The 22143-nt window shown below is 33.9% G+C and overlaps 1 protein-coding gene across 6 annotated transcripts in view; it reads right to left on the minus strand.

Annotated features, from left to right (window-relative positions):
* Positions 1-6550: 6550 nt before the first annotated feature.
* LOC149908415 (homeotic protein antennapedia-like) overlaps positions 6551-22143 on the minus strand; it is a 165836-nt gene continuing 150243 nt past the window's right edge. For all 6 annotated transcript variants that reach the window (XM_090101877.1, XM_090101880.1, XM_090101878.1 and 3 more), the window contains 2 exons: positions 20929-21780; positions 6551-8997 (listed from right to left, as the gene is read on the minus strand). In XM_090101877.1, coding sequence (XP_089958003.1) covers positions 8747-8997; positions 20929-21589 — 912 coding nt within the window. In that variant the 5' untranslated portion in view covers positions 21590-21780 and the 3' untranslated portion in view covers positions 6551-8746. The remainder of the gene's footprint in view (positions 8998-20928; positions 21781-22143) is intronic.

Below are 22143 nucleotides of genomic sequence, written 5' to 3' on the forward strand. Positions count from 1 at the left end.
TTTTGTGTACCTAACTTGCAACCTAACTTGTTAATCTCCTTATTACTTTTTTGTCTGTTTTTTTTTTAAGTGACTTTTTGCGTTGCCTTTGAATAGACTGCTTATCTATCTTAATAATATGTCAAAAGCTTCAGTAAGTAGATATATGCGCCATGATTTTGAATTTAATTTCGTAAACATTTATGAACGAAGAAATAAGCTTTAATAAGAAGAATAATATGATTCCAGTACGTATAAACTAGGTCCTTTAAGCTTTATTATCGAATTTTCTAGCTTCTATATAAAATTTCTGTTCTATGACGTAGAAAAGCTTTCAAACGCTTTCATGCAAACAATTAGTTTTGAACATTTTACTTATCATAGAAATGAGAGAGAAATGAAAACAAGATAGATACAAGACAGACATAACTACGTACCTAATTATTATGCTATTGTTAATTGTTATTAACAATTATGGTTAAACATTGAAGAAGAAAGAAAGAAAGAAAGAAAGAAACATTTATTTATCAGAGACAGCACAACACACACATACATAGACATAAAACATAAAACCGTACAAGTAAAATAAGAAAACATCGCAATAAGAAATAGTTACAATAAAAGAAGCAAATACTTAAATTACTAACATGAAAAACACGTATAAAAAAAAAAGAATAGAATGATAACTACATTTATTAAGGTGTGTCCTACGACCCTGACAAAAAGGAGGCAGCTCAGCATATGCTGCAACGTCCAGGAACATTGGCAGCGCTGTTTTTCAGTGCCCCCTTTATAATAAAGGCTTCGAGTTGGGACGAAAGGAGTTACTTATGACTACATATTATATACATAAATATATAAAAATAAATAAATAAAGGAGTTATAATAAACTTATAGATCATACGACGATATAACGCGACTAACGGCCAAGGTAAATATTAAATACATATAAATAATAATTAATAAATACATAAATAATAAGTATTTTTAGGACAATTTTCAGGTATGTTTAATTTACCACTAAACCTGGATTTGGTGAGCTAATAATATACTTTTAAATTTAGATTTAAAAGTATATAGTGTTCGTAAGTTCCGTAGCGGTGGTGGCAAATTGTTCCAGCATTTAGTGGCGTTATATTTAAAACTACCCTTAAAACAAGCGGAATGGTGTTTGGGTACGAGGAGTTTGTGTGCGTCCCTGGTGTTGTATTGAGTGCTTTGTTCACTCCTCCAATTAAGTTTTTCAAACAGATAGCGAGGCGATTCTGTCTTGACAACGCCAAAGAGAAGGGACGCAAAGTGCAGTTGCCTGCGGTGCTCCATGTTTAGACATCGCGCATTATTAAGATATGGCGTGATGTGTTCCCTCGGAGGGACATTCCAGCAGAACCGTGCACATGCATTCTGCACTCGCTGGATTACCCGTTTTGTACGACCTAATAACCGGTGTCCATAAATCACATCCATATAATTGAACTTTGATAGAACTAGACTATCACATAATTTGAGTCTGAGGCTGGGTTCAATATATTGTCTAATGCGATATAAAACCTTAAGTCTATAGAAACAATTAGCTGCTGTAGTGCTAATGTACTTCTCAAATCTCAGATTCTCATCAAAAACGATGCCAAGATTTCTAACCTCCTCAACACGCTGTATAGGTACCCCGTCTATGTGTAAAAGGGCAAGCACACATTGCTGATGTGCTTGCCCTGTTGATGAAGTCATGATTTCAATTGTATGCTGAAACCTTATACCTGGGAAGTATATAGGATTTACATTACATTGAACACATTGGACTTACATTGAATTGATTTTTTTACATACCTATCCTACCTATCTACCTATTATTTAATAACACCGTTAGTCTCAGTTACTAGGTTTATACTTACCTATGGTAATTTCACCATCTACAAAGTATTTTTATTACGTCGTATATGTCGTTATACTATTTCCAAAAATAATTTCAGTCGATGTTAACTAATTATTTCAACTTAATTAAGAATAACAACTGACCAGCGCCTTCCGACTTCACCCATACTCAAGTGATGATATAAATATGGACATAACAATGTAACAGCAACTAATAGCGCGTTCTATTCCCGTCGGATGCTATTTTGGTACACCCGACGGTTTCGGCCACGTATAGAATGGTATATTTGTGTATTTTTATAGGATCGTGTAAAAATGTGTATCTATACTATCTAGGTATGGGAATTTTGGATGAATTACGTAGATGTTGTTTTTAAGGACTCTTAATGTTCGCTCTTTTGGAAAATGATCTTCATAGAAGTTTTGGTGAAGATAATGTAATATTTAGTGTATTTAATTGAATTATCTATAAGGTACCTAGGTAGGTACTACACTTAAAATTACTTTTAAGATCTATTTTAGGTTGAGTAGGTATTTCCTATTATCCTATACCTATAGAAAAATGTTAGATTCATTTATGTATTAAGATTTAATGTAGAGCTGTTAATATTAAACACAATTAAAAAAAATCTAATGTTCATACTAATACATTATTTCTCAAATGCAAAAGTAAGACCGCGATGAAGTATTCGCCATGAAAAATGACGATTGCCAGATACTCATATCTTATAGTCATCTTTATATCATTATGTTATTCCTCATGTGTAATGATAATGATATAATTTTCGCATATAAACGCCATATAAACGTTACAATAATCATTAAAACGTCATTAATCGAAACGTATCTCACTTGATGACGTTATAATTGTGATAGCTGTAATTGACCGATTTTATCATTTACATGCTTTCATCGTATTGCTTTGTTGTTGTGAAAATTACGGATTATGTTTACAAGATAAAAAATGTACATGTACTTACTAACTTTTTATGAAACTACTTATATAATACATGCTTATACCTATACATGGAGGTAGGTGGTAGGTAATCACTCGGTTTCACCATTTTTCTCGTGAAAGATAATTTAATTTTAGGATTCTCAAGTCTCAACATCCCTAAGAGTATATAAAATAAATAAATCAATTATTTATTTCAATTAATATTCAGTAGTTCTAACAACCATGCCAAAATTTTGTGATTTGCTTCTGTAGGCAGTGTAGGCAGTCAAACAGTCCTTTGTCTTTATGAACACAACGTTTTCTTTGTTCCAAAATCACACAATTCAAGAAATTTTTATTCGTCAAAGTTCAGAGATTATGCAGATGCTAAAGTTTTGCAATTGATTCCTAACAAAATACGTTAACTATGAACTAAAGCGGATATATCAGAATTTCGTTAATTTCTCCCTATTTAAATACATTTATAAGATGAGCGTAGAGGTCTCTATATGTTGGATTCATACGTTCTTTAAGCTGTGACGTGACGTAACATCTGTCCTGCTTCTAGATGAAGCTGAGAAGAAGAAGGATAGATAGATACAACTCACCATAAAAGGAAAGGAGATGATCGCATGTTAGTGAATGACATCTTCAAATGCAACGGCTGCTGTGTATTCGGTGATAACAAGTTCTGCTTTTTAGTATTTTGAAATATATTTTTGATTCAAATACATTGATTTTGAAATAAAAAGGTATATAATATAATAGAATATAATATTATAAGCTTGTTTTCTTTGAGACAAAAAGTGGAGAGATTCTTTTGTAATTTCTTCAATCAGGAATTGTACTGAAAAGATTAATAGATATTTGAACCAATGTGGTAAATTTGATTTCGCATTGTTTCTAAGATTTCTATTTAAATAATTGTTTATAATTATTGTAACTATCAAAGGTAAATAGAACGTTAAAATAATACAAAGGTGTCAATGTTAATACCTTAGCTACCTTAAAAATTGAGTTAGGCAGGTAGCCTGATTTCATGTTTATATCCAATTGATATCTATATTTTACTATCCAAGAAAGAACTGCAAAGTATAATCATTTTAATAGATAAGTATTACCTACAGTTATAATTGGAAGTTCACAATACCTAATGAAATGGTAGAGTCATTTACCTATGGCAAATGACTCTACCATAGGACAATTATTTTATTTCTGTTAGATCTGTGTTTATTAAGTAGGTATTTTTATAAAATCTCATTTATGAAATAATTAAATCTTGGAGGTATAAGAAACTGAAAATTAAAGCAGATAAGACTAAGACCTACATTTTCATGTTTAAGATATCAGATAAAATATAAAATTTCGGCCTCTATCACATGTATAAACTTATTTTATTATAAATAATATTTCTTGTTTTTTTAAATAAATTCATCAGGTCTTAACCTGCGGCGCCTACCGTACAATATAATAAATGAGTTGGGCTGCGTCCGAGTGGCTGTCACTTGGGTGTGGTAGAGGCGGGGCATAGAAGAACCCGCCCTAAACAAAATGGCTGACTTGCGCGCCAATTTTTGAATTTCGAATCCGTTCTTATTGGGCCCCGTACAATATTTTGTGAATCAGTTTACATTATGCTGTGACAATTATTAAAATTAATTTGTATGATTGTTATAATAGGTACCTATTTGAATGGTGTTTTGTGGAATATAATGTAGAATTTGAAAAATTAATTCTCCTTTACTTACAAAAATAAAATAAAGTATTGTTATATTATAAGTTACCTGTGTTAATTATTTTATATTCATAATCGTGGAATACATGCTTAGATAATAAATTGACATTATCATAGTTTATAAACTAAAACAATAATTCATTTTTAGAGCAGAACTCTACACTCTCTACAATCATAGATACACATTTAAAAAAAACATCAAAAATGCATGTCTCAATGATAATAATTCAAGCCCATAGTCACAACAGCAAACAATGAAACAGTTAAAAGGCAATAAAACAATGCAATCTGATATCACGAAAGGACTTTCACACCGAAATGATGAATGTCTTTATAAAGCATCATAAATTAAGATCATACAAAGGCTCGCCGGCTTAACAAACTATAAACAAATCGTTATTGCGATTTAAGGACCCATTTAAAACCTATAAATTTAAAAATGCAATCAATTTCAAACTCTATACCATGTTATTAAGATTCATTTTCGCAACATAATTCACTACATTCACACATTGTAAACTATTGCTCTGTTGCAGCAGAGATCTCCCTGGCTCTGTCTGACAAATGGAGATGTGCACAGGTGGGAACGAGAGGTGACATCTTCATGAAGTGTTTGTCGATACAGTAGTGTTGATTTAAGCATTGGTTTAGTTTATTGCAGTCAATAAAATTAAACTTTATGAGGCAAGGACGTTCAAAATATTGTGTGTGATTTATGTCTTCGTATTAAGGCGTTTTTATTGTGCTCAGATGTCTTAACATCGATATCTTTATTGGTTTTAAAGGATTGCTTTTTTTCTTTTTTACTACCTATCTACAAACTAAAAAAAAACCGTTATGTCTGACAAGAATTTCTTAAATTTTATATCTATATCTATATGAGTTAATCACAGCATTTGTATACAAATATTACGTTAACAACAACAAAAATTACGTGTTATCAAACGTCCCGTCCAAGATGGCCGTGAACCCAATTTAAATGAAGTGCAATGGCACATCGGGGCTCATAAATAACACTTGGCTATCATTGTGGAACGCTGAGATGACTGACTGACCAATTTATACTGACCTTTGACCGTTAACATTCAAACGATACGAGTTATATAAGAAATGTAGGTATCAGCAATCAGTTCAGAATGTCTTATAAGAATTATGGGATGTGTGTTAATGTCAATTATAAAAGTAATGGAGCAATTAAATACAGTCATTGTATGTAGAGTCTTCTCTACAAGTGCATACATTGTCATATTCCAGGAAAACAAATGGATTTTAATATTTAAATTATTATTAGGTATAACTTATAAGAGTATTATTTCTACGTAAGATCTGAACACAGTGATCGTAAGATCTGAATACTTTTAATTTCGTAGATATATTGCGACCTCTTTATACCAAAAAAAAAAAATTAAAAACTGCAACAAGCGTATAATAATTGCACATTATCATAACACAAAATAACAGCCACTGCATCTATCATCGTGCCTTTCAAATACATAGTTATAACCGAAAATCATTAAGGCCTCAATTTCAAACTTGTCAAAATCACATTAGCGCAACTTGGCCAAGCTTGGGCCAAGAAAAATGGCTTGCATTGGTTATGGGATTATTAAAAAGTGATTAGGCCACACCTAGCCGGTAAACATAAGGCAATTTGTGATTGTTGACCAATCGCATGGCATGACCCGGAAGGCTCACGCGAAATCATTATTTTGTCATTAGCTGCTTTGTGGCTTGCGGTGGAATTAGACTCGAATAAATATTATAATGTACCCGTCCATGGTACCTATAGGTAATGTACCTGTGGTGTGTATTGTGGAAAGTTTAAATCTAATTATAAACAATATTATGATGTGTAAATTTTTGTAACAATTGAGAGCAGATTTCATTGTTGTACACAAGTTTCAGAATAAAGTATAACCATCGATATCTTAAATTGTTCTGTAGCATATTCTTATAAAATACTTGCATTGCTTGCAGAAGGTATAACAAATTTAAAGTGAAGGTAATCAATAAAAATCTTCGTTACAATCATTATGCTTTATTAATTTCATGTATTTATATATTTATGACAATATCGTCTCGCCTAACCTTATTAAATTACTAATTATAGTTATATTTCAATAAATTTCGAATCGATAGGACACAATGGTAAATAAAATTGTCCAAATTAGATTCATTCAATCTTTCTACGGACTCTTTTAACGTTTAAGGACTGCGTCTATAGACCTAGAGTGAGAACTTATTTTTTAAAAACCTAATTAATTTCTTATAAAATTTTACAAACCAATTATTAAATTTTCATCTGGCAAGGGATCATATGAAATTGCACATTGCTAAATAAAGTTTTAAAAACATATTGTATAAGTACATTATTACATATAGGCGATAGAAGTAGGTAGATTCAATAAGGAAGGTACAACTTTCTAAAGAAGCATAATTTCAAATTGCCAAACATATTTTATACTTATTTTTAATTATTAGCACATTATATTATGCGCATTCGGCTTAATAAATAAACGAAACACTTGAGCAAATCTTATAAAGAATATAAATCCCAGCCAGATATCTATAGAAAAACATACCCAATCAAGTAAAAGTATTGAAAAGCGAATCTAGTTAAGCGAATCAATAAATAAATATAGTGTATTATATCGACAATATACAGTTAATACAATTTACATTTACTTAACGAACACAGCACAAATTAAAAAGAAATATATTATGTATAAGAAACGGGCTCAATGACAGTTTAGAGTCGAAAGTTTTGCTAGCTACAAACTATGTGAAAAACAATTTACAATAAATAGTTTAAAGAACGTATAACGTGAATCCCGACAAAATCACACCTTTAACAGTACTTACTAGTAAAACTAACATGTTACAAGTAAATATTATTATGTTCGATAATTTTTTACGTATATCGGTTTCTTTAGGCAATGATTTTATAAAAATACCATTTATCGTGTCTCGAAGACTTGTATATGAAAGGTTCGATGACGTACCTACTCTTTAAAGGTCTACATTGAACAACCAAGTTTATTCCCTAACTTTGGTATACTGTGTACATGTCCCGTACCTACTTTTCATAGAGATTATGAGAAAAATAAGTATCAAGTTTGCACCTACGAGATTGAAGGTAACTTTCCACTTTAACTATTACAACCTTCAGTGAATTTCTCTGTCTCAACATTTATTCTTTACACGTCTGTATGGTTCGACATTACAAATTAATATTTCAATAAATTACAATCATATGTCGTACTCGCAATAATTTTACATTTATATAAATTTCCTATCAGATTATTATCAGTTATTATAATTACGTATATGTGTCGTCGAAAATCGTATACATTGCACTTGTAAAACTGGCCTTCCCCTCGACAAAGTAAAAATCAAAATCAGAGAAGATTCACAATAAAATAAATACTCGCCGTGAGATAGAACGAGAACTTATCATTTATATCAAATATTATTCACACTAAAACAATTGTACATAGTCGTAAAATCTACAAATTATCATTTTTATATGTACAGAATAGCACTTCGATAGCTTAATTAGAAATAAAACATCAAATATATTAAATAATAACAATATCGATACTAATTGCCTTCTTATCAATGGTTAATTATAAGAGGTCCTTACGGTTTTGTTTATGTCAATATCATTAAAATAAAGAATTTTGTTCAATTATTTTAAAGGGCTCGTCTCGCATTAAAAGAAAACAAACCATTCTAATTAGATAAATTATAAAAGACTTGTTGCAAAATAAATTCGTAAAATAAATGAAAGCAAAGCTCTTTAAAATAATTATCATTCCAATCGAGAAGAATACACATTCATCAGATTTCAAATAATGATTTTTTCCAACTACATAAATAATGAAATCACATAAAGTCGCAGTTTTATACATACCGCGTTTTTGGTAATTATTGGTATTGAGATTGTTCTATAAATTAATTTATACTTAACAATTGTAAAAATCTCTTCATCACACTATCATTACTCTTTATGTCAAGTCACTAAGTTACGTATTAGTTATAATGTAATATTATGAAAAGTCCAACATACAATTTATACAAATTAAACTGTTCTAGTAATTCCGTAACGATCGTCGTTTCAGATTCGTGTACCGGTGCACAACTTTTATATGAAAATAAATGAACACTGAAGGCCGTCGTTTAACCTGAAACAGATGTTTCACCGATCGCGAGGTGAGGAGGCTCTACTGAGGCGAGGTGGGCGGACTCATGTTGTCCGGCTCGTCTCCGGAGCCCGGCTCGCCCTTGGTCTTGTTCTCCTTCTTCCACTTCATGCGGCGGTTCTGGAACCAGATCTTGATCTGCCGTTCAGTGAGGCAGAGTGCGTGGGCGATCTCGATCCGTCTCCTCCGCGTCAGGTACCGGTTGAAATGGAACTCCTTCTCCAGCTCGAGCGTCTGGTACCGCGTGTACGTCTGCCGGCCCCGCTTTCGCTCTGAAATTAGACAGAAAAAAACGTTAATTCCGAAAAGTAACAGGAGGTAGGCTTTTAATCATTCGCCTCGAGGCAACCCGCCAGATTAAAAACTGCATAGGTATTCTTGATAAATGGTGGTTATTTGTAAACAGTGAACATCGGACAGAGTTAATTGAAAATTGTTTTGAGCTTATCACTTTGTTAATTGTTTTTGCTTGTTCGTTATTTCTTTTCGTTGGACAAACTGAACTTGAAAGCTTATTCGCTATCTAGATCTTGATGGTAAAGTAAAATTTCTTGTTCAATGGAATTATTTGAATGTTAAACTAAAAGAATTAATAATTAACTTTGACTGTTAAACTTTTGAGTCTTAGTATTGCAAATAGGTACCCTGAAAAATATTTTAGAAAAGAAATTAAAACACTCATTTGCCCATAAAATTCTCTTCAAATGAATATTAATTCGTCAGTGATAAAACTTTCCTCGAGATGATCGATATATAGAATGTGCATGCATCAGGTGCAAAAGTATGAATAATTTATTAATTCTGATAGATCGTTCCGTTGTCGTATAAATGCACGCAATATTGCAGGAATATGTCATAAGCTGTGTTTATACGAAGACACGGTTTAAAGCGCTACCGAAGCCAATTAAAATAATTTAAAATGCCCTTAGTCTTTTTTATTTTGTACCCATTATTCTTTGAGATGATGCGAAGCCTATTATAAACGGTTTAGAAGACGCATTGGCCGCCGTAATTTATTTCTCATACACAAGAAGTAATATGGTCTGCCTAACGATTTATGTGAAAAGGAATACGTAGTTCTTTTAATATTTTAAACCACATATAGCCGAAACATTGGAAACAATAAAGTCAATTTCAGGTCAAAACAAAATAAAGTACGCAAATGAAATTGAAAATTACAAAATTCAAGCTAACACGATTCGTTTTACTATTTTCGTTTCTGTATCACGCAAAACAGCTTGCATTACAAGATCGGCACGCGAACTTCGAAGAATTTGTAGCACGAAAGTGAGGAACATTGCGAATAACGCCATGTTAACTACTGTTTCTTGGAAAAACGTAATGATACCTCAAAAAAGTTAAACGTAGCTACGACAGCTGTGCATGCAAGCATGTTATGCAAACAACGTCGCAATTTGCTAATTCAGTATGAAACTATGAATAAAATTTGGTAGTACGATAGAATCTTCAATCCGATCGATACGTTCTTTTAGTAAAAGGGAAAGCCGTTTATTTAATCATGAAAATGGCTCTACAATGATAATAATCATAAATAAAAGTTCTTCCAAGCAAAAACAAAAGATGCAATAAATCAAAGCGATATACAACGAAAACGTTCAGCAGAATCATATTGTATTAAATGGTAAAAATGTAAGAGATTCAAGTACTCATGCTATGCAGCCACGGGTTCAAAATTATCGCCCACTTGTTGCTCAGGAAATTGATAACAGCCTCATCGTACCCGGATTTTGGGACGCATTCAAGAATGTAAATTATATTGTCCAATGGATATCGACTATTGGTTCGTATTAAATGACAATTGGTATTCTGTTCGCGTGCGATACCATAAGCATATAGCTACGTCCGGTGGCCTGATTACAATTCGTGAAATTAATTCGAGGGACCAAATCCAAATTATTTATTTAAAATTGTAGGTTACGTTTGATGGTACCGTCTACACATAGAATATGTAATATAATAATATTATTTTATTTGTACTAAGTTTTTTATTTCAGATAACATGTAGCCTAATCATAAATCATAAACACGATTTACCAGTTGGTGTTGTTGGACCTAAAAATAGATAAAGAACTTAGATTAAGGACTTCTTTGTCTTTGATATTTCTTTAGCATGAACCAGTGCGGATTAAATTGTAAACTACAATACGAGAGTGCTCCGGTGATGGAGAAATAAAAGCATGCAATTAAAGAGCGCGCAGAATAAATACACGTTCGAAGATCTCACATCTCGTGCACAAAACAAAATCATACACAATAAAGCTCATGAAATCCCCTTCCCATAGGGCTTTATATATTACACTGGCGGTTTCATCGCGCTCGCAGATGCATAAAACATGATCCCAACGTCAGATTTAAAGCGTTCGTAATAAGAGTATTAGGCGGACACGTTTGAGAGGTATAAGATGCGCTCAGCTTGCTTAATTGTACAACTTTCTTATTTTGTAGATGTAGTTTTAGAACTATTGAAATCTTCATATAAATGACATACAATGTACAACCTATACAACCACATTTTCTTATTCTTTATCTTAAGTGATGTTTTTTTGTAGCATCATGATTAACTGCACTTCCTAAATCGCTTTTTGAATGAAACGTTTATACGTTTTGTAAACGAGCGTTCAAACAGCGGCGACTAACCGCCCGTTTACATAAAAATCGCATCTACAGGGACGTTGCATGTGTCGCCCCGCGGTCGTAAATCATTTAAGGGGCGAATCACACTCCGCTCTACTTTACCGTGGGTCCGTGGACACACGTGACGGCAGTGACGAGATCGATCTTGATAAGTGTTATCATTTAGATTAGTTGGGGAAAAGATTTACCCTCTTATAATATAGCTCCATGGATTACTCATTTCTTGGACTGTATCGCTAGAGTAAACAATAATAATTAAGAGGGACATTTTTTACCAGAAAAGTTATTTCCTTCCGACAGCGCTTCCTTAAGAGAAAACCATAACTCACAAACATTTCTCACTACTTCATACTTCTAATATCTTAGTTTTATACATAGTATTTTATTTATATCATCGTGATTCTGATTCTGACTTCTGAGCCTCTGATTTTACACCTCTAAATTTTATTTTATTTTTATAAAATATGTGTAGGTTTATAAAAGTATGACTATTTACAGCGAATCTCCGCAGAGCACTTAATCTAGAGACCTGTAGTGTTACATTTATCCGGATAAAGTGCGTGTTGAATTATTGACCGGCCTGTATCTGGGATCGCATTTGTACTGATTACGATACTGTAGAGGTAAACGATGGTATTTCTTACATTTCTCGAGTATTCAAGGAAAAAGAGGAACAATGATGTTATAACGGAAGCTATGAATAAACACGACGTAATCATTTTGGACACTTGAGAATAACCCCAAAAATATTTGGTATTGTGTACTATTCCAAGCTTTCTTAATTGAAGCAATTTCATATTTAAGAAGTTTAATGTGTTCAGTCTCTGATTAAACATACAATTCATAATGTTTAAGTCGCTAAAAATAAACAAACACACACCGAACGTGTAATCCTAAATACCAAATTCATCAAGGGATGACAAGTGAAAAGAGCTTTTAATTTAATTCGTTGCGGTATCGCGCCGGAGAAATACGAAAAAAATACAGCAACAGCTTGAAGCGATATCGACAATCCATAATTCATGTCCTACAATTTCATATGTTTCGGCCAGACACGAGCGACTAACTCAAACTTTTATGACATTTCATTTAGACCCTTATCTCTTGAGTAATATAGTTACAATTGTTTCGGCGATATATAAAAGTTACGACACTTTTAAACGTTCGCGGCACTCAGTGTATTGCAACATCGTACATGATATCAAACGGTTATTCAGATTAATGCAATTTCTCTTAAACGCTTACACGTCGTAAATAAAATTGCTGGTTTCCAGAGAACTCGTTGGCGAAGGTTAAAGCTGCTTTATAATTTTAATTGATACAGCATCGTGCAAAAAGGATTCAAGTTGAAGGCTTCATTGCTTACACGAAGGTAATTAAGTTGCTTCGATATAAAATGATTTGATTTTAACGGAATATTTTGAGCTTCGCTCCTTTTTTAATAACTGTAATATTTTTTATATTTTGAAATCTTCACAGAAGTGAAACGTTTTCTGTTTAATTTATCTAGATAATCGAAGCAATATTGTCCAAAGTAATTATATTATGACCCATGCAGGCACGCAAACCAGCGATTATAAGTATTTTGGTAACACATTTTATGTAGATTATAATAAAAGCTACATTAACCCGATTGGGTATTATGTCAGTGGTTTGTCTTCGATCCCTCTTTTTCAATAGTGTATACTATAGACTAGAGAGTTACAAAAATACTTGTCATTTTTATTACGATTATATACCTACAACGATGCATTACTCGTATATTGTACTGTTAGTAAATACTTAGTTTAACATTTCATACGATTACTAATAACAACTTTAAACCTAATAGTAAAAACTAAAAATTCTCATCATTATTGTTATCAAGCAAACCATAATTATATATATGTAGAGTAATTTGTTCGAATTCACCCCAAACATTCCATAACACAGCGGAAACACGAATCTTGATTACAAGGAAATGAAACAATTGATCGATACGTACGAACGGTAAAAAACAAAAATGTGGGAGTCTTTCAAGCTAGGTTATTAATCATCCCGTGGCTGGGCGGGTCGTAGACATAATCTGCGTTCGCAGTTCAGTATATACGAACCTGCCTAATGACTTCACTTATATAGAATCTATTGTTATGTGCTAGTTGGGAGAATGGGAACATTTTCTGAGCAAAAATTAGAGATAAAATGAGAGATAAAAATACTACGGATTTTATGGATGTGTTTTTAAAGTTGGAGATTGATGTAAAGATTATGGTATTTAATATTTATAACAATGTTTTTATTGTAGAAAAAAATTAAGTTGATGTGAACGTGAGATCTCAATTTGTATTTTTTATTTATTTAATTATTTAACGGTATTTTATAAAATAATAGAATAGGTAAAGATATTCTGAGTAAAATTGAGCTCAGTTAAGGATTGTGTAGGCCATGATTGTCGTGATTGGTACTGTTAGGTACATTTGATTGTGTAAATTATTTCTGAATGACCACTTCCTGCTAAGGGTTAAGTAAAAATAGTCTACTATATTGGTCTGATTAAAATGTTTGCCTTAAAAGAATATTATATTTTAAACATTTCATTCTCGTCATGGTAAGTTAATTTTTACGATAATAAAGATTTATTCTGAAAACATATTTCACTATGAATAAAATATTTTAAAGTAAACTTCATCAGATATAATATGTTTTCATTGAAATATATGCTGACGTTAAAATGGTAAATCATACAAAAACATTTGGTCAGAGCTCGAAAAGAATTTATATCGCGAATACAAAGCCATCAGTCAGTGTTGTGTCGACGCTGATTCCCGTCGTGTTTTGCATCCGAAATGGAATGTTATTCACCGAAAATTTCGTTTTGGTGAACGCTAAAAATTACGCCGAGCCGGGGATTGAACGAAATTCCGCCCGCAAAAAAGGTGTCAAATGAAATATTCAAATATATTTTAATATAATTCATGCGGCGGGCGTTTCATTTCTCTCCCTCGTAATGGAATGCTAAATTTTCGGGTGAACAAAAAATATATATTAATGCGCGTACCTAATAGCTTATACAAACTCGTTTGTTGGGTATTGTTGCGCACAATGGATGCCATAACTCCGCGTCGCTGGCATGGCCGGTGACGTCTTTGTTAGGCTGCCGGAGCTTTGTTCCGCGCCCGACTCCGCCTGTCAACGGATACCGGTAGCGTCCTCCGCCTCGTTCCAACTCCCGCACCGACATCGATCAATAATCCCCATTTCAATAACCAACGTTTTCCGACCAACGTTTCTATTGAGGAAATTGAAAATATGATCATTAACTAATCACATGTGCGCCGCATAAAAATACAATACCTAATAGCTTTCGAAACGGCGATCCCTTCTAGCATAATTACAGTTTGTTAGAACCATTAAGATAATTTGCAGCGGGCAAAACACGAATGAATATTTGAGAAGGCGATAGAATGTGAGTAATTGCTTTGGATCACGAAGCGAAAAGTTATGAAAGGTGCTGGCGAGGGTGATTTTTCAACGCCTGTCACGGACGCGAAAATCTTAATGAAAAAGAAAACTTCAATCTGAATAAGAAACGATAGAAAGAATAATCGAGATGGATTATCTGAAAGCTGATTTCGATGTGTGGGAGGCGTATGAGCTCAGCTTCGTGTATGTGTTACAGTCGTGGAACGCATTAGGGCTTCAAGATGAGCTTCGCTGCGGGACAACGCGTCCCCTGGGGTCTCCCCAAAGCCGAGTGGGGGCGGTCTTCGCTCCAGAGAATATTTGACACGGGTCTGGCAGATAGACAGGCCGGTCATGTGTGATCTGGGCAGGAAACGAGGGGTTTTTTCCGTTCCTCCGTCGATATCGCTACCTACGCGTATATATTTATGATTTATGTTCTGTCAACTCGCACATGTGTACCCACCATGTGATGGGATGCTTTTTTACTAGACTAATGACACGTACTTTAATATCACAATAATAAGGCTGGCGATGATAGAATTAACATTACACGAACTTAAAGCGACCACAATTACTCGTATTACATTATTAATGTTACGGTTGTGAATAAAGATGGTTATTAGTTTCTATGTTTAATAGCGTAATTGGAGCAATTTCATAAATTTGTTATGTATTTTTTACGCATTATTACGTTTCTGTTTCAATTTGAAACGGTTCACGAAGTAAATGGAATTTTAATACCATATAATAAGTTCGGCTTCATCGGCTTAGCGGCGGTCAAAGTTTGATTGGCGTTCTATCTCGACGTTTAATTAATGTAGGGTAAAGCTTACCTCACTTAGAGCGAGAGCGAGATGGCGATATGGAAAAAGGAACACAGCAATTTAATAATGTTGCCAGCACTGTCAACAAAATTTGCCTGCAGATGCATTGGAGTGAAAACTTTAATAATATTGCTCTACATTTTTTGAAGAGGTGGTTTTGAAAAGAAAATACCTAGATACTTAGGTAAAAGTTAATGTTATTTACATTGTTTATTGGCTGTGATTTAAATTACAGCTAAATAGATTAAAATTTCGATTATTAAACTTGAGTATGATTACATTTTTCTATATCTAGGTAGAACCAATTTTTCATTCGTCACTAAGCTACGTAGTAACCTCGACGCTACTAAAACCAGGAAGGAAATCCGTACTAATACTAAAGGTTCTATTTCTATATTACGGTGAAAATATTTTTATTGCCTTTCCGTCTTAGTTAATATGTAATTAAAATATTGCTTCCATAAACCAAATTTCCCATAAATAGTATACAGTACATGTAGTGCCCAAAATACTTAAGTTGTCACAATTTTGTTCAAATATTAAAGTATGGCAATATCAACACACTGCACACATACATCAGCCGTTGTCAACACACATCCTTTCAAACATGTGTGTGTGCGTCATCCTTCGCTGGACGTAAATTAATGGGATTGGTGTTCTCCGATGAGGGTATACAATTATGAGATATAATGGTTTTTTAATAAGCTCCAAAAACTGTTTTTTGTTTCTGAGTTGAATCAAAAAATATTACATAATCTGCCATGACAATATAATAACTAATGCCAAGAACAAAAGGAGATCTACGTTAGAATTTATTTAAAATGAACTTTTAAAATTTTCTTCATTTATTTATATTTAATCAATTCGATTTGTCAAAATAAATATAAATTATAACACTATTATGACATACACTCGAAAGTTCAAACTGTATATTTATTTATCAGCGCCATCTATTAATATACAGCGCAACTAAAACGGGAGCTTTTAAGTTGACTGCATCCTTTTGCAAGGTTTTGAATCAATTCATTTTATTCGCGTATCTTTTAATTCCTGGTTTAAAAGAATATTCACACAATTATTGAGGACAATATTAACGCTTTTATGAAAACTGAATATCTCTGCAGTAAGGAATTATTTATTGAGTGTAGGTATACGAAATTATTATATACTAGCGGTCCGCCCCGGCTTCGCCCGTGGAACATATTTACGTTTTCTCTACATAAAAACCATCCTCGTACTTTAAGAAATATAATAAAAAAAGAATTATCGAAATCGGTTTAGCCGTTCTCGAGTTATGCGCTTACCAACACATTTTGCGATTCATTTTTATATATAAGATAATTTCTTTGGACAAATACTCATGACAGAAAATACGTAATAGGTACGTACGTAGGTTCAATAATTTGTAATTCAGTTGGATAATTTAAAATATTTTCCTTGTTTCTGACGAGGAATGTTTCAAGTTTACTTCAGAACAGTTCAAACAATATTATTAGATCGAAGGCAATCATTCAACGTCTAAACCACGACTACACCGGAAAGTTGGCAGTGAACAAAATTAGAAATGTATTTTTACTGCACCCCTCAAATAAAAAAATCTTTATGCAAATAACAGCACGTGTAAATACAAGGGGAAGTTGAAAACGAGGGAAACGGTCTCTTAGTTTCTAATAAAAACATAACGTTATGTTTTTCCATGATTTAATGTCAGAGACATGAGAAAATTTTCTGTATGCAAATTGGATGACTTCGATTACCTAATTGATTCTTTTAAATAATGACGTGTAGTATAAGGATATATTGAATAACAATTAACAATTATTGTAATGAATGAACACAGGTTTACACTAAATTCTAAGCAGTCTTTTGTCAAGCAGTTGAATCGAAGTAATAGATATCTGTAAGGACCAAATCTTTTATTTCATTATTTAGTGAAAAGAGAAAATCAACCCTCGAAAAGAATCGGAACTTCAATCTAGGGGCACATTTGTCGTCATTGTTAGGAGCGACGTTTGAGAATCGATCAAAGGTAAGTTCGTACAATGGAACTTATCTGATAAGGAAGTACCTAATGGGAAAAACTCGGAAATATTTACTGTTCTTTACTTTGAAAAAATAATATAACTCAACCGATGTATATGGCGTTACGTAAATGGGATAGGAATTTTATAACTTGAATATAATGGTGATTGAAATGTAATCAATTTTAAATTAGACTTTGCCATTAATGACATCTGAATGTTCTGGATAAAGAAAAAATACATCACCAAATTACTTAAATGTATCTAGCAGTGATGTATGATTGTTTCAAAAAAGCAAAAGGAAGAAAATGAGTGTGCTATTATCATAGTAATACCGATTGATTGAAAAAAGTGAGTTGACCAGTTGATTAAAAATACTAAAAAGAGACTAAATAGATGTGTTCTCAGGTAATAATCCTAATTGATTAAGAATCATTCAAATAAAACAATAACTGGCATTTATTTGTAATTGTATACCGTTTACCAAACGATTTGAGCTTTCAGCGGCAGTGGAAAATCAGAGGCAGGCCCGAAACAAATTCTTGTACTCAATCATCGAGCGTACACAAAAGCCTGAGGCCTGATAACTGAACAATGAAATGTAACAAGCCGTCCATTCGGCATTGTACGCGGCTGCTGACAGGGTGGGGGAGGTTTCCATTATAATTCCATTCCACCTCAATTCGAGCGACTTATCGCAGCCTACCTTCGGACTAGGTGGGTCTATCTTTCTATTCGGTTAGTCAGTTGTGCTATTCGTCAATGTACGATAAATGTTTCACGTGGAATTCCTCTGAATTTGAATGTTGATTGAATTGATTGGATCTGGTGTATTTAAATGTTCAAATGCACTTTATTTTTGTAAGAAACTAATTGTACACGAAATACATGCTTAAAATTACATTGTTTTCATTTTAAAACTACATAATCAATTTGTAAATGGAATGTATAAATCAAACCTACAGGAAAATCAAATTTTTGATAAAAAAATTGTATAGAGTGCAAAAAAAATATTTTATAGGTTACTGTTCTCTACCAAAAGTGTGTAACCAAGAAAAACCAAAAGCAATTAATGCTCCAAAACAAAGCTGTTTATGATGAGAATGATCTATGTGACGTGTTAAATAAAAACTATATTGCAATGCTACTTGCGTCTACTCTAACCAAGTCTCAATATTGTACATCATTACACTACCCCACGAAAGTACAGATATAATTAAAATAGTATATAAAGCCAGCTGGATTTTATTACGTATTACAGAGTAGGTGTAGCATACTGTAATCATCAACTTGTCTGTTTAGAACTTGTCTGTCTATTTCAGAAGCTGACGTCACATTGGTTCAGTTTTTTCGGGAGCCAATTTTTGAAAATGATAAATAAGGCAACTGTTTCAAGTAGGCTATGAACTTAAAGGTACTTCAAACAGAACAAGCTCAAGTGTATGCGAATGGTATTTTTCTTACGTTAAATACATTGTCATCTGTTACTTAGCTTTTTGTTTGAAAATGTTATGGATATATGTACTTGAAAGTTTTTTTTGTTTCTCTTTTTATTTATTTATTTATTTACACTTTATTGTGCTGGCATACAAATTAATCCTTAAAATTAAAACTTAAAAACTAGTCCAGCACAGAAGGCGGCCTTATCACTTAAGAGTGATCTCTTCCAGGCAACCTACTGTGTGGAGTAATATTATGAAAGAGATACATATAAAATATTATATATATATGTATTACATATAATATAATATAATACACATTCAAATAATAAATATAATATAATAAATATAATATATATATACATAAACTCATACTGTAGTTTAGATAGAAAAATAAAGTAAAACACAAAAAAATAAATTAATTAATCTTACTAATCCGAGTTAAATGCCAAGTTCAAGTAGGGGTTTCGGACTTGTTTGGCAAAGGTGGACAGCGTTTGAGCTTGTCGGATGCTAACTGGCAGGGAGTTCCATAATCTGGTAGCCCTTACGGAAAAAGAGCCACCGTAGAACTGTGTGTGGTGCGGAGGCATAGATAGCACTAACCTGTCCACCGATCGCAGAGAATAGTTATCACAGTGCAGGAATTGGAAAACTTTTTAAAAAAAGGAAAGAAAAGGAATCTTTTTAATGCGTTATAGAGATAAATTTCTTTCAATTGGAGACCGTATTTGTTTTCGTTGTATTTAATACATTCATAAAGTTTAAAAGGTCGTGACGTTATCATCAATTGTATTTCAAACATTCATTTTCTAAATAATTAATGAAGATCTATAGTCAAATTCAACAAATCAATCTTGTTTTATCAAAGAGCATTGTTGTAATTCATAAATGTTGACAAACAAATTAGATAGCGCTACATTTCTGCCATTATTTGGCACGGAGTACAAAGCCAAAGTTGAAATCCATCTCTGCCTCATCAAACGTTTGAAATTAATTAAGTTCGACAAACTTGTAACAGTTTGCTTCTAAGAGTTGAGTATAAATTGGCAAGTTCTGTCTGCCAATGGACTCAGTTAAGTGCTATGATATATATTGCTTCTGTATTTCTAAAACATAATTGAATGATTTCAATTGTGTTCATTGAAACATCGTATGGATGTAACGTGTTCATTATTTCCTATTTATTTTAATATAATATGTAACTATCGTATACTTACTTTGTTTTTTCTCTAGGTAATAAAAACAGTTAATTATCATTAAGTAAGCAATCGTTTACTATTTGTTCACTTTCACAGATATTGAATTTATATTTCTAACCTATCACATTAAAATGCTAACACTTTTTGATAAAACAAGTAGGTACTACGCAATTTTAACAAATAACTACGAATCTTGACATTACTGCAAATAAGTAATGTATCCCGCGCGATTGTTCGACTTACACTAAATTTTTAATGCAGTTTGAAAGTGAGTGTTGCAAATTACAATAAAAGCCCTAAATCAAGCAACCTGCCCATAAATTAGTTCCCAGACAAATTCAGAAACAGTAGGAGACGGTAGCGCAACTTGAGGGCGTATTGTTCGCTATCGGTGTCAGCAAAACAGAAGGTGAACGCTTTTGTGTTGGAAGTTGTAAATTTTATGAAAAGTGAAATTCCTTTTGAACGCCAGTTAAGCCCATAAATAATCCCTACACAGAAGGAATTTCATTGTTTCTGGCACTCATTGTTTCTCATCAATGCGTGCGAGTGGCGAAATTGTTTTTGCACAGCTACCTACGTTTTTACTTTCGATAATTAGGATATTTGCGTACTCACCGAATTGACTTCTCATCCAAGGGTACAGCGGGCTGGGTAGCGACGCATTGGTGTTTGGCGGCGCTTGCTGGGGAGGCGCTTGCTGCGCGTGCATGGACTGCTGGTGCATCGGCGGCATCTGCGTCTGATGCTGCATGTCATCCACCGGGTACATGAGGTGCTGTTGGTGTGGCGGAACACCGTGCTGTACCATATGCTGTTGCGGGTGCATATGGTGCGGCATTTGCTGCGCTTGCTCCAGCGGCGGACTTCCAGGAACTCCTCCCGCCGTTGCGGCCGCAGCTTGCAGCTTACACGACGTGTAGACCGCAGGGGTAGGTGGCTGGTGACCGTTCGGTCCATATCCATCTGTTTTGGGACCCATGTGACCCATTTGCGATGGACTATCTGGTCGGTAACCGTTCTGTTCCATTTGCTGATAGTATCCCAGCCGATCGTACGGTGGAAACCTAGGGTAGGGCATTCCAGGTGCTGTCTGCGCGGAATAGTGGTGCTGTGCGGGTCTGAGCTGCGGGTCGCAGCCCTCCATCTCGTGCCCCTGCTGTGGCACCGCTCCATAGTGCGCGTGCGCTTGTTGGTGGTCGTGGCCACCTCCGTTCCTCATGTCTGGCATGTAAGCGTTTGAGAAATATGTCATGCTGTCGCAATTGTTGGCGCTCATCGCGGGCCCGCAGCCCGCGCGGCTCGCGTCCGTATCTTCCGTCGCAGGTTCTCGGCCTCCGGGGCCGACACTATCACCTTATCAGTCACACACACACTTCGGATTCCATTCACTACACGGCAGCGATCGAGCCCGCAGATTCTTCACGAAGAACGCACGGACGGTGAATTTTCATCAGACACTCGGTGAATCTGCAAAGAAAGGTGAATGCACTTAGTAAATCTATTATTAAACCCTTTTTTCACGGTATTAATCATCGAGCGATCGATCGATTAAATGTTTTTATTGGCGGGCTCGCAGTTAGTTGCGCCAGAGCCATCACAAACAGCCATCGACCTGGCGATGTACAGACTGACACGTGTCCTGCGATTAGAACACACATGACGTTAATAAACCGCATAACTTTTGAGTAAACGCTTTTAGCGACAACCTGTCTATAGTGAGGACCCCCTGTTCGTTAGATGAATATATGAAGCATTTCTGAATCTGAAAGACGTTCGTCTTTGTCTTGCCAGAGGAAACAGTTCCTCAAAAATGAGACAGGGAGATGAAAT

The sequence above is a fragment of the Colias eurytheme genome, chromosome 5 (assembly GCF_061535395.1).
Source record: "Colias eurytheme isolate Ceu_HAF_F1 chromosome 5, ilColEury1 Martin Lab GWU primary, whole genome shotgun sequence".
Classification (NCBI taxonomy): Eukaryota; Metazoa; Arthropoda; class Insecta; order Lepidoptera; family Pieridae; genus Colias; species Colias eurytheme.